This window comes from Eschrichtius robustus, chromosome 14 (assembly GCF_028021215.1).
Source record: "Eschrichtius robustus isolate mEscRob2 chromosome 14, mEscRob2.pri, whole genome shotgun sequence".
NCBI lineage: Eukaryota > Metazoa > Chordata > Mammalia > Artiodactyla > Eschrichtiidae > Eschrichtius > Eschrichtius robustus.
In genome coordinates, this window is record NC_090837.1 from 31461043 (window position 1) to 31475238 (window position 14196).

General features: G+C 51.0%; 1 protein-coding gene across 2 annotated transcripts in view; it reads right to left on the reverse strand.

Moving 5' to 3' along the window:
• MTCL1 (microtubule crosslinking factor 1) overlaps window positions 1-9031 on the reverse strand; it is a 125646-nt gene extending 116615 nt beyond the window's left edge. For both annotated transcript variants that reach the window (XM_068562770.1, XM_068562769.1), the window contains exon 1: window positions 7666-9031. In XM_068562770.1, coding sequence (XP_068418871.1) covers window positions 7666-8721 — 1056 coding nt within the window. In that variant the 5' untranslated portion in view covers window positions 8722-9031. The remainder of the gene's footprint in view (window positions 1-7665) is intronic.
• Window positions 9032-14196: the final 5165 nt, after the last annotated feature.

A 14196-nucleotide genomic window follows, 5' to 3' on the forward strand; every position in this document is an offset into this window, starting at 1 on the left:
ATTAGTTTGATAATTGATGGCATAAATGCCTCCAGATTAGGGTACACTCGTTCATCTTTTTTTTTTTTTTTTTTTTTTGCCACACCACGCAGCTTGTGGGATCTTAGCTCTCCAGTCCCTCGGCAGTGAACATTAGGAATCCTAACCACTGGACCACCAGGGAATTCCCCATTCCCATTTGTTTTGTTCAATTAATACTGAGGCTCAAGGGAAAAATTCTCCCAAATGTGGACACCCTAACTTGTCAGCTCTCACCCTATTCAGTTTGTTCCTGGAGTCTGACCACCTTTGCTAATCCTGCATTTATTCTTAAAACCAGGAATTTACTTACAATAAAGAACAAGAGCTTCCCAACACCAGAGTCTCAGGTAGACAAGAAACTGACTAGAAAGGAATCTCCTGAAGAGTATCTTACCCTGGGTAAGATTAGGTCCGAGAAGTGTAACAAACAAATTGGGAAGCTTTGTGGAAAAATACAGACTGGCGCCAACAGGGTGAAAACAATTGTCCAGCCAACCCCACCCGTGTGCAGCCATCACCTATATGGGAAAGGGCACAGATGTGGCACCTCATTCCCCCAAGCCCCAGTCTGTCGGTTCTCCCACTCTGTCCACACCACCTGACCAAGAGCATTACCTACTTAGTTGACCATGACTCCAAGTGGAGCCTGCTTCAACGGACCACCAAGGAGAACACATGTTAGAGAGGAAAGCTTTACCAACATCCCTAGTAGTCAAATGAATAAAATGTTTTTGTTCTCATCTGCTAAGTGTTCTTACAGAAATTCTGTACCAGTGATGACAGCCTCATTAAAAATATAAGATGTTCTAATGTGTCTTAAGAAAGGTAAATCTTAACGTTGAAAATGTTATCATGTATAAGCAAGTTTCATTGCTGTTTTTTCCTTCGTGGAGATCTCTTCCTATCAATCTTATTCCTGGTAGGAAAATTTGTTGGCACTGGGAGTTACTGGGCCGAGCACAGAGGCCGGTCACTGGAACATCCATGAAGAGAATGGGCAGGCTGGGCTCTTCAGATGCCTGGAGAACCCACCTATTTCAGGAAGGTCCTTTCAACCTGCAGCAAAGAGGTTGTTCCTGATGCCCGATCCCTGCACTGAGGCATGGAAGCTGTGCCCTTGACCCAACCCACGCTGGAGGAGACCAACCACCGGCTGCAAGCTTCAAAACAGGCCTGTGCATGCCATCCTCCCATAAAGGGTAGAGAGTTAGTCCCGGATCTTCAAAATCAAGGTCAAGCTTCACTCAGATCCCATCTGTGAATCTGATCTGACTTTGAGAAAAAGCCTCACCTCTACACACGTCTGAATACAGTTAAAATTGTTACACTGGGTAACTAATAAAAAATAGTTCAATACAGGCAATAATCACTATATGGATGTACACATACAAATATCCAGTGGTGTTGGGCATTCCCTTTATGGAAGGAACTGGTTATGATTGCTTTTCCTTCTAGAAAGCTTATCAAGTCATTAATGCCTGAAATGATCTATTATCCAAACACCAGTTTTAAAATGTGACATAGCCATAAAAAGACATATGATACGACTTCCAGGTAAAAAACGTTCTCTGGTTTTCAGACTTCGTAATGGGGGTGGCATGGGGTTGGGGGAGGCCCTCATCGGCCCAATGTTAAACGCTGGCTATGTCCTACGGACGCCTACACCCCCGCTGCAGGCTGAAAAAGTCTGTTCCAGGGCTAGATGAACCCACACCTCCAGATCACTGAGTAGGCCAGATATAAACAGCTAATATTTTTTGGCATAAGTAATCACTAACATTAGTTGTACTGAAAAGAAAATTAGGGAGAGACCATAATTGCATGTATTTGAATCATTGCTTTTGTAACTCATTTTATCTAAATTTGTAGAACAGAAGGCATCCTTTATTAAGCACTTTACCTTCATTACTAAGCCTGGGTTATTACTTCATAATAACCCTACCAGAGACACACAACCCCCATTTGACAGACAAGGAGGCCAAACCCAAGCTGGTAAACACATCCAAATCCTCTCGGCTAATAAATGGAAGCCCAGCTACAAACCCAGGCTGTCTGGTTCCACACACATGCTCTTTCCGGTAAGTGCTAGAAATTATCTGCAACAACCAGGACAAATGAAACAATAAGATTTAAATCATATTTTTAAAAGTCCACCGTCGGTGTAAAATAATAAAAGCAAGCTAACGTTTAGACCTTGACATTGTCAATGTGCAGGTATACTTATTTTCACACTTTGTCCTCACGAAAGCATTGTAATATGCAGAAAAGGTATCAATACCCCCTTTTGTAAAATGAGGACATTGAAATTCTAAAAGTTTAAATGCTTCCCAACACTAGCCTGTAGCAGAGATGGGACGAGGCCAGGGTTTCAGCTCTTTTCATGGAGCCTTGAAAAAAGCAATTTTCAGGTTCAATGAAAAGAAGTTCTAAGAAAAGCGAATTATGAACCACGTAAGCTAGCAGCAGACATTTGAAAAACCAAAACTGTGATTATTCAGATTCGGGTCATGATGAGAGTGATTTTCAAACTAAGATTACATTAATTTTCTGACAGCATGCTCTAATTTAGAAAACATTAAAGAACCTTAAAGATGTCTGCCATTTAAATGCTTAAAAAAAAAACCAAGTCAAGCAGAAAATATGTTTCTGGCAGACAACATTTACACATAGTAAGTAAAAGTGGAAAATTGCTGTTGTTTTTTAATACAGATATTAAGAAAAAAAGTGCCCTTAATCAAGTTTTATATTGAATTAACATCAGGTCTGTCAGATACTCAAACGTTAGATCATTATCACATTGAAAAGCTAATTTAGTTTTAACTAAATATACTTTTCAAATTTTGTATATAAAATGAAACCTTGATGTAGTGGGAAGTTCCCCAACTACTCCCTTTTGCCTACAGATAACAAATCAAGCGTTATTTTACATCTATTTGACACATATCAAATTCGAGAAATAATGAGGTACCATGTGTGCACTAGAATAAACCAAGATTAAAATTTCAACGAAAACCTCTTTACAGATAGTTTTATCCACCAATATAAAAACCAAATCCACATGGTAAAAGCAGTGAAAACTCTTGATCATACTGACAATCTTATCAGATCTTAATCACCTTTAAACAACCTGAAATCAATAACTAGTCCTATTTTAATCACCCCTCTCTAAATAGACCCAACTTAGGCAGTGAGAGCAGTCAGCTGGCTACTGTTGCAATAATTCCCTCTTCTGGGAGTTACAGACCTTATCATCGTCTGTTGTAATATACAATGAATCCACCTCGTTTCCCTCCGTACAATGGAACTGTTCTCTGCAGAGTCCCAGCTGAGACTCAGAAGGCTCAGGGACCCTCCCATTGTTTACCAAGTGACGGTTCATCCGGCAGCGACGGCCCTGTGTTCCCTGGCCTACATGATCTTGCCACCTAAGGTGATTACAGCCGCTTTTTCGCAGGCTGAATAAAGAGTGGGTGTGGAAAGGAGAAGGTCAGGAAAGAATAGGGATACTGTCTGCTTTAACCTTCCAGAAGAAGGGAGGAGGGCCGGGGAGGGAGGGAGGGGCTGAAGCGCTTTACATTCAGAACTGTTTATTCTTGCCTCAGTGTCCACCCCACACCCTCCCTTTCCAGGCGGCGCTGAGCATCTGGACCCTGAGCAGCCAGATTTAACCAAATCCTTTCAGACCTTGAAACTCCAAAGACTCCAAGTGAGACGCAGGGCGGTGAGGCTGGTTCGGTGCTGATACACTGTAACCTCTCGACCCAAATGGCCTCACCAGCGGTCTCCCTAAGAAATCACTCCTCTCCAAGAATCTAACAGTATCTGCTCTGTAGCTAGCGCTGACTTTTGTTTTAACCAGCAGTAATTCTTCTGAAGTAACTGAAAAGGCAGAGCAAACTCAGCAGCCCTTCCCCCACTGACCTTGCGGGCCCCGCAGGACACGGGCACTTTGGGGTACACTATTTGAGGGCAGGGGGAAGGGTGTCGTGCGAGCATCCCCAGTAACACGAGAAGCATTTTCAAAATAGGCCAATAAACTCAAAGCGATTAAACCCTCCTGAAAAGCCTGTGAAGACAGAGAACATAATTAATATGTTCACAATGAGCTCTAGGGCTTGTCTGATTGTCTTGGAGCAATCGAGCAAAAAAGCAGTGGCGGCGGGCAAGGAACACTCCAGCAGCATTTCGTGGACGCCGTCATCACTAAGATGTGCCTGGGTCTGGTCTGAGAAAGAAGCAAATGTCTTTCGACAACTGAACTCAATCTCGCACCTTAATTCCTGAAGCCTTCCCAATACATGTGAGTTCATCAGCGGTCAAGGGCCAAGAGTGCTTTTCTGACTGTGCTTTCACACAAAAAGCCAGCTACCTGGATTGAGTAATTATGCACTTCTCATCTAGTCACCATGGTGCCCTGTGATGACAGTAGGGAAGCAGGGTCAGGGATGGCCCCGTACAGCTCCACACAACAGAAGGGGGCACTTCTCTGTTGACAGTTGATTTTTAAGAAAATACATCAGGCTGGTAAAAACCAAGAGAATTCCCCTCGAATTTCCTGATCAGTAAACACATCCTCCTACAGTTTTGAGGCCTTAGTTTTCTGCTTGGATTACTCTTAGGTCATTCTAGCTCAGAAACTGTCTTATACAGTAATGGTGGCAGAACTGACTCAGGAAATCTTGTAATACTTGTGGTCACCATCCTCCAGAATATATCAAAGTAAAATTTCTGGGTGGAGTCTCCCTTCTAATCGCGAGAGTTCTGTGCAACATTCCCTAAGAAAGCAGTAGGTCAAGGACTCGTTTTTATCTACCATCAAAAAGAGTACCAGTGAGAACAAGAGCAACAAAAAGAGACGTTTGGGCTTATAATGCGCACGCTCTAAACCCCACGTGCAAAGGCAGGCCTACAGCAAAAGTCATTGCCCATGAGGTCACTGATGCTCCCAGCCCCATTTTGCACAAGTGGGCGGGCTCGTTGACCTTTAGAAAAGTCTAGCAGTGTTGTTGTCTTTCTTTCCCACATTGAACTACTGTCATTTAAGCTTCTGAATAGCCAATCATGTAACTCACACATGTGTTTGTGATCATTCTTCTGACTTCCTAGCCTCCGCAGACCTCCTCTATCTCCGCTTCTCTCCTGCTGTCAGAGGAAAGGCTGGGAGATGGATTCAGGCATCGTAAATGGTCGGCCGTGACCTTTCTCCACAGGAAATGGCAACTGACATTTCCCACAAATTAAACATTGCCAGTGGGGTTTATGGGACCATTTGTCTACAGGCTAGTGGAGAGGTGTTCTTGGTGGCCCTTTCACCTAAAAAGAGGGCCCCTAGGAAAGCTAAACACTGGGAACATTTTGAGCTAATAAAAAACTCTAAGGCAAGTGTGTGCTCAGAAAAGGAGCCTTCATGGAAATAGGGTTGCAGCCTGGAGCAGGGAAAGAACAGAGGTCTGGGGGGCAGGGAAAATACAAGCTGCATCGTTTACTAGCTGGATGACCTTGGGCAAGTCACTGAGTTTTCTCAGCTCTCAGCATCCTTGTCTGTGAAACTGGGGTTATGATAAATATAACAATGATACCCTACGTTGCTGTGAGATTCACTGAAATATCAAATACATCAGATTAGGTGCCAGGGTCCGACACCTATTTCCTTCACTGAGAATCTAACATGAAAAAATAAAGCAAATAACCAGTCATCTAGGAATGAACCCCAAAATGACTGCCTACCTTAAGAGCAAAGATGTAATGAGAAACATCTTTTCTTCAAAAAAAATTTTAAAAACCTTAATTTTCTGTTACTTAGCTGTCATGATTTGGATAAACATCATTCAATCAGAAACGCTGTGGGTCATGGATTAGGCTAACAGCTGAGGCTACAAAATTCAATAAGATGATCTTCCTTGTCCTCAGGGAGCTTACTTCCAGGGCAGATTTACAAAAGTGCTGATTTCACAACAGAGTCACACACGATACCGTGGCTCTTTCTCTTCCAAACCTCTGAATTTCACTCTGTTGTCTATTACATAAGAGTCGGTGACAGAGACTTCCCTGGTGGCGCAATGGTTAAGAATCTGCCCGTCAATGCAGGGGACACGGGTTTGTGCCCTGGTCCGGGAAGATCCCACATGCCGCGGAGCAACTAAGCTGGTGAACCACAACTACTGAGCCTGCATGCCACAACTACTGAGCCCATGTGCCTAGAGCCCGTGCTCAACAAGAGAAGCCACCGCAATGAGAAGCCCAAGCACCACAGCGAAGAGTAGCCCCCACTCGCCGCAACTAGAGAAAGCCCCCATGCAGCAACGAAGACCCAACGCAGCCAAAAATAAATAAATAAATGAAAAAAAAAAAAAAAAAAAGCAAATGCACTATTTGAAACGTCTCACTCCAAGTCTCCATCTGCTCTCTTTCCCCACCACTCTCCTCCTCTGCCTCTTTGAACAGGATAAAATAACCACTGGGCTCAGTGGGTTAGAGCAGCTTCTGCAGCCGGGGTTTAGGAATACTCAGCAGTTCACTGCTCTGATCCCAGTTTGAACTGCACACTTCACCACCAAGCACCTTAAAAGCTCACATCCTTGGTCCCACCAGCCAACACTTGGCCTCCATCAGGGACCGTCAGCATTTGCTGAGAACACAGGGCGAATCACAAAACCCACTGATAAAGGAGGTTTCGGAGGAAACATATTTAACTGTCTTAACAGAAACAGGAGATTTACACCGGTGGAGCTATTTACCAACCTGCGTATCACAATAAATTAAAACAATTGCTTTCAGGACAGATCTCCTTAGTTTCAGATGACCTACCCCCACCCCCAACACTGCCTAAATCCTCTTTCCTGCAGTGCCAGCCCTCCTCCTCCTGGAAAAGATGGAGTCAGACTTGTGCCCCAAAGCTCACAGGACCCAGAAGCCCCTTAGAGTGGGCCCCGCCGCCAAGTGCTCAGATAGGACGCAGAGGCTGCGATTCCCTCGAAAGTGCCCCGGCGTGAGCAGGGCATCAAGTGGCCTCTCCTGACACGGAAAACCCAGCTGGTGGACGCTTACAAAGGACCAGCCAGCAGCACCCAGTGGTCCCTCCGCTCAGGCCGCACTCAGGAGACTCCTGAACTGCAGGTTTATCACTCACTGAAAACGCCGAGGCCCTCTGTCTGCTCTGTGAGCCCCGGGGGAGACACGGAGGGCGCCCGGCTTTCTGTAACTAGGGGAAGCGGCAGGCGAGTCTGCAGCCTGGGCCACCACACCCTCCGAACGCCACTCTCCTCCCACGGAGCCCGGCCCAGAGCCCTTCGGCTGGGGAAAACCCGCTCCCACAGGCTAGGGGTCTGGGTGTCGGCTACACATCCAAAAAGTGACCAGAGCCGACACTCCATAATCAACGTAGCATCAACAGGGGCAGAGGCATCCGCGGAAAGCAGCAAGACTTCTAGAAACAAGCTAAGTGGGTTGAGAAGCAGCCCGGACCCACAGGTCTTGCTGCTCCTTGCAGAAGTTTTGGCTCCAGTTCCCAGCGCCCGGTGTGTGCGCGGGGGGCAGGAAAGTGAATGGCAGCAGGAGAAAGCGGAAGGCGGGGCTCGCGGGTTCCAGCCCGCACCCAGACGTGGGGTCGCCTCCGGGCCACCGGCGGCGGGGCGGGCTGCGCACCTTGAGATAGTCGTTCTCCGAGCGCAGCTCCTCCATCTCCCGCAGCAGCTCCTCCTCCTCCGCCGCCGGTACCAGCCGGGGCTGCTCGCCTGGGCCGTGCTCCTTGGGGTTCCCGGGGACCGTTCGCTCCGGCGGAGCGCACCCCCCGGCATCCTCCGCCACGCCGGGCCCCGGGGACCCCGCGGGGACCCCGCTCGGGCTGCTCCGACCCCCGAGGCAGGCGGCGGGGGGCGCGGCGAGGAGCACGGGGGGCTCCGGGCTGCCCGGCGGCGCCCCCCGAGCCGCGGGGCTCGTCGTGGGGGCTCCCCGCAGGGGTTCCCGGTCGCTGGAGCCCGTGCCGGACTCGGCGTCGCTGCTGGCGGCGGGGATCAGGCGCTGCTCGTCAGACAGGGGGTCCGAGGGACAGTCGGAGAGGTCGGAGCTGCTGTCGGTGTGGCTGATGCGCGAGCCGGGGGCCGGGGAGCCGGTCGCGGAGGTCACGGCGAGGATCACGGCGGGGACCGGGACGATGGGGACCCGGGGCCCGGAGGCGCGGGCGGGGACCACCCCGGAGCCGCGTTTGGCTTTGCGGCCCTTGGCAGCGGCGGGCGGCGGCTCGGCCCCGGGCGGCGGCTTCCCGACCCGGGGCAGCGGCTCGGCGGGCGCCGCGCGCGCCGCCCTCCTGGGGCCCGGAGCGGCCTTGGCGCCGCCCGCTGCTCTGGCCCCGGCGCCCGGGGGCGGCTTGTCCTTCGCGCCGGGGGCGCCGCCGCTGCGCCGGGAGAGGCGGCCGGGCGCAGCCGGGGGCCCCGGCGAGGGCGGCGCCTTGCCCGCGAGGCTGGGCGAGCGCGGAGCGGCGGGCGCCGGGGCTCGGCCCGAGGAAGGGGCGGCCGGGGCCGGGCCGGGGGCCGCGGGCCGGCCGTGCAGGTCCTTGAGAAATGGCCTGGCGGGCGAGGGCGCGCGGTGCAGCCGCCTCCGCTCGGCCAGCGGGTGGAGGTGGTGGTGGCGGTGGTGCTGGCCGGGCGGCTGTGGCTTCGCATCCGGGGCGCCGCCGGCCGCGGGGCCATTCAGCGTCTCCATGGCCGGGGCCCGGGCCGCGAGCAGCAGCTCAGGCGGCGGATGCTCCGGGCGGCGGCGGCGTGCAGCCTCCCCGCGCGCCCGCTCATCACTGTCCGCCAGCCCCGCCCGGTGTGCGCCCCGCACTCCCGCGCCGCCGCCGTCCCCCGCACCCCGGCCCCGAGGATCCCCGCGGGGCTCGCGGCCTCTGTCTCCCGGCTCTCCTCCGGCTGAGGTCACCAGCGCTCCCGTTCTCCGGGCGCGGCGGCGCGGCGGCTCCCTGCCGCTCGCATCCCCTGCGCGGGGCGCGCCGGGCTCGCACACCCGCCCTCGTCCAGCGGCAGCGGCGCTGGCGGCGCGCTCCCCGCTCCCGCGCCCCGCTCCCCGCCCAGCCCGCTCCCCGCAGCACCGCCCGCTCGGGCCCGCGCCCCCCTCCCAGCGCGGGCCCGCCGCCCGGTGCGCATGTCCCGCCTCCCGCCAGCCGGCGCCGCGATGGGGGCGGGGCTGCGCTCCCGGACTGCGCGCCGGCTGTGGCCCCCGGCCCTCTCCGCCCTGGGACCCTCGTGCTTTTCGAGGCCGGGGGGACAGTACGGGAGCTGGGGAGGGAGGGGGAAGGGGCAGAGGTGAATTGGGGGCGGGCGCTCTCCCCCGGTGTGGTGGGAAGCTGGAGGTCCGGGAGGGTGGCTGGGCCCCTCTGCGGGGTGCACCCTCGGGGCGCCGGCGTTCCCTCCGCGGAACAACGCCCCCCCACAGGCCCCCGCATCCAGGCCAGCCTCCCAGGGCCCCTTAGTTCCGCCCCGCCGTCCTCTCCTTCAGGGCCGAAGTCTCCACCCTCCTTTAAGGAGTGCTGGGACCCGACGCAGCTACCTATCGGGTCCAAGGCGCACGGGGCTCCAGAGTTGGCACCCCAGTAGCCTCTGGAGCTCAGAGGAGAAGCCGCTGTCGGAGTAGGAGAAGCATCTCGCCAAGCTTGGCGTCAGAAAGCGAACTCACATTTAGTGTCGGCTGCGAGCCAGGCCCTGTTAAGACACTCCAGCAGCTCGGGCAGCAGCATTGTTTCATTTCATCCTCATAACAAACCCGACTACGAATCACTTCTGTCTTCTTGAAGGATGAGGACATGGGTGCGGGAGGTGAAGTCAGTGCCGCAGCCAGTGCACGCTGGCTGGGACTCATACCCGAGTCTGTGCAGTGTTCAGTCCTACATGTTGTCCCCTCGGAGAACCCGGAGCTTGAGCGCCGCTTCGACCACTGGAGATTCTAACGTGGCTCACTGACCTTTTCAAGCCTCTGTTCCCGCCTCTGTATAATTAGAAAATACCTCCACCTGAGTGTGGGGCGTGAATCAGCAAGGATGAGAAAACACTGTGTAAGCTGTAAAGTGCTGTTCTATATCACTGAGTGCAGCTTTTGTCCCAGGTGTTGGACTGTAATAGAAAAGAACCTTCGTGTCCTATTACAAATTAATCACTAAAGGGATGTTGCCTATAAGCTTAAATTATATATAATGACCCGCCCGTCTCTGGGAACCCCACCTCCCAGGAAATGAGCTTTAAGCTAAAACACCTTTGTTAAGCTCACAGGAAACCTCCTGACCAGGCCCACCTGTGAATGGCTGCAGGAAGGAAGAAATTAACATATTCCCCTCCGAGTTTGGCCAGAAACAGGACTCTACCCCCCTCCCCTTTTAGTATAAAAGAATCCTGAATTCTAACTTGGAGAAGATGGCTCTTTGGGACATTAGGCCACCATCTCCTTGGCCTGCTGGCTTTTTTTTTTTAGATTTATTTATTTATTTATTTTTATTTTTTGGGCTGTGTTGGGTCTTCGTCGCTGTGCGTGGGCTTTCTCTAGTTGCAGCGAGCGGGGGCTACTCTTCGTTGCGGTGCACGGGCTTCTCATTGCGGTGGCTTCTCTTGTTGTGGAGCATGGGCTCTAGGCACGCGGGCTTCAATAGTTGTGGCTCGCGGGCTCTAGAGCGCAGGCTCAGTAGTTGTGGCGCACAGGCTTAGTTGCTCCAAGGCATGTGGGATCTTCCCAGCCCAGGGCTTGAACCTGTGTCCCCTGCATTGTGGCCTGCTGGCTTTCTGAATAAAGTCACTACTCCTTGCCCCAACAGCTCACCTCTGGATTTACTGGCCGGTTGTGCAGCGAGCAGTACAAGCTTGGACTCAGTAACAGGATGGTGAGCAATACTCAGAGGAATAAGGGCCAGCCTGCCGTCTAGACTTGGCTTTGCTCGGAGGCAAAGGCGGGCAGTGCTTACAAGTTGCTGGGGTCGGCACGGACCCTGACCCAGGAAGGATGGGCTGGTCTAGTAGGTGAGTACCCAGGACATGCCAGGGCAGAGGCTGCAGGTGGGACATTATCCTCGAGGCTGGGGGAGCCTTTGGAGGATGCTGAGCATGACTGATCTTCTCTACTTAGGAGGATCCCAGTGGCCACAGCGGCAAGGAGAGGGAGGCAGCTGACAGGGAGCAGTTAGTGGCTGCGGCCAAAAGCGCAGATAAGGGCAGTGGTAGTAGGAATAGAGAAAAGGGGACAGACTTTTGAAGATGAAAGGAAAAATAGAACCTATAAGGGAAAAGAATCTGAAAAAGAATATATCTATATATATAACTGAGTCACTGTGCTGTACACCTGAAACTAACACAACATTGTAAATCAACTATACTTCAATAAAAAAATATATACATAAAAAATAAATAAAATGTAAATTTTACAAAAAAGGGAAAACATAGACTCCAAAGTCTGTGATCTTAACCTTAAATCACCCTACTTAGCCACCTCCTTCAAAAAGTGCGGGATAAAGTCATCACTGACGCAATAGCTAATAAGACCACAGCCATCTATCATGGGGTATTTGGAGAAAAAGGACACAGGTGGTGACAACAGTGCAGAAAGGCTGACAGGTGCCCTGCTCCCACGCCAGGCCCATCCAGCTCTCCCTAGAGGGCGCTCTAACTCTCCCTGGTGCCCAGTGATTAATCAGAAAGTGGCAGCCATCAGTCCCCAGAGCACAGCCGCCTGGAACTCTGGGACCTTCTCCTCGACCTTCTTCCAGAGAGACAGACGTCCCCGACACCCTCACATTTCTCGAGAATAATGTCCAGGACTCTTAGCACAAGCTTGCCAGCTCCTTGCACTGCATCTAATCATGCAAAAGACCAGCTCAAAAATGTTTCCGTAAGCTAGTCTTCCAAAAATATCAGCCAGGTTCCATACTCTTTGTCGCCAGCTTCCTTTCCCTCAGCTAGTAAGTCAAACAAACTTCATCCTCTGAACGATTAGCCTGGCGATTGTTTCCATTGGACCTTGGCAAGGAGGTGTCCAGGAATGCTTCCTTTGTTCCCAGCAGTCAGTGCGTTACAGGTGTACCAGATACCTGCTTGCATCATAGATGTTTTTAAAGTCACAGATGATTTTAAAATAACGTTTTGTTCTTGTTAAATCAAGTTAGTCTTAAGGCATTAGGGGTTTGCTATTTAAAGGAGGCTTAAAGTGCTTTGTTCTGGAAAACAACAACAAAATCCTGTGTGGGTGTGGCTGTTCGGGTCCATCTGCCCTCAGACCCTGCCCCCTGCTCTGTGTAGCCAGGGAACAACCCACAAAGGTGGGCTTGCTGGGCTCCTGGGTTTGCTGATTGGGTTTGGCCTCTGGGAGGTGCAGTCAGGAGATTGGAAGGTAACAGCAAGGAAGAAATCAGGGGATTTCTTATCCTCTCTCTGTGCCTCAAGTGGCTTCTGAGCGGCTGGGTCTCCTCTGTGGACTGGCCTGTTGGGGTTCCAGCTTTCCCCAGATGACCTGCTCCCACCGGTAACTTCATCTCCTCACAAGCCTCTCAGTCAAGGATGGTCATGGCTTCCTGAGGCTGCAAATCTGTGGGTGACGTCACTGCCCCTGTTTGGCCCTTGATCCCCCCCATCCCATAACCAGTCCCCGCACTGCAGTGCCTGTCTAGGGCCTGCATGCAGCACTGGTGTAAAGAGTAGTTTGGGGAGATAAATTAGGAGCGTGGGGTTAACATACAGACACTACTACATATAAAATAGATAACCAACGAGGACCTACTGTATAGCACAGGGATATACTCAGTATTCTGTAATAACCTATAAGGGAAAAGAATCTGAAAAAGAATGAATATATATATGAATATGTATAACTGAAAAGAAAATATATTACAAATATTCACTGAAAAATAAAGAGAAAATTCGGATTAAATAAATTTTTTTTTTTTTTCTAAAAAAAGGAGTAATTTGCTATGACTGCATCCACAGCCTTGTCAAAGAGCAGCGTGCTACAGTAACAAGAGCTGAGATTTTGCCACCAGGCAGATCTGGGGCAAATCCTGCCTAAGTCACTTGCACTCTGTGTGGCCTTGGGTAAAGTATTATCATCAATATCATCATCATCACTATGATTTAATACCAGTGGAATAATCTCCAATACTTTAAAATGTGAGCAAAGCGAACTTGGAGTGAGAGTTAGAAATCTAGTCTGTGTCTGTACAGTTATATAAAGCGAAACAAATTTTTTTTCTTGTTTGACTCATAGAGGGGAAAAATATGACTGCCTCTGGACGACAGAGTTTTTTGCAGAACTTCTGCACCCTCAAAACCTTGTCCACAGTACTTATCTATTTTCCAGTTATTTCCCTTATTTTAACACAAAGGCACTTTAGAATATGAAATCATTCCTGGTCTAAGTCAGAAGAAGTCATCCTCTTTGAAGAGTGGAAAGAAGAGACTTTTAACAGAGTGGGCTATTTTTTGGCGCTTCAGGAAAGGTGGGGTTGAAAAGGGACAGCTGGAAGTCAGGTAGCCCTCGTGGGGTGCAGGTGCCTCCCAGCTGCCCCTGCAGGGTTACTGCCAAAATGCCACGTGGGACTTGACGCAGGCCAATCCTACAAGGGCCCACAGACCCCTTCACATGGCCAGACTGGCCCCTGTATATGGCTTGGTGGTGGTCATGATGATGGCTTCAGAGGCTCATAAATCTTGAGGACACCAGAAGCACCTGGGGAGCTTGTTACAAATGCAGGCTCTATGGGCACACGCCCTGGAGCCCTGATTTCAAAGGTCTGGAGTGGCGCCCCAATCTGAACTTTTAACAAGTACTTTTGATGCTGATGACCCTCTGACCACACCCGAGAAGCCCTGAGTTAGTGTTTCAAACACAGCTCCAAGCATCACATGCTTATCATTTGCATTTCCTCCTGGTTCTGTTTGAGAGTCCTTCCAATTTTGGTATGAGATTCTGGCAGATAAGAGATGCAGAGACCACGATAAAGGTTTAGCCAGTGAAGCCCCAGCTGTAGACAATGTCACAAAGTCCAGGCCTGTCCTAGAGCCAGTCTTAAGTGGTAAGTGTCTCTCTGATCCAAGAACCCAGAGGAAGGGGCTAGATGGTGGCAAGGAGGCTCTTTGCTTGTGAGCAGTGGTTCTTTATGAGGAGGGAGCTCCCTCTTGGAGCATTTGGGAAGTTTGTTATGGTATTTTC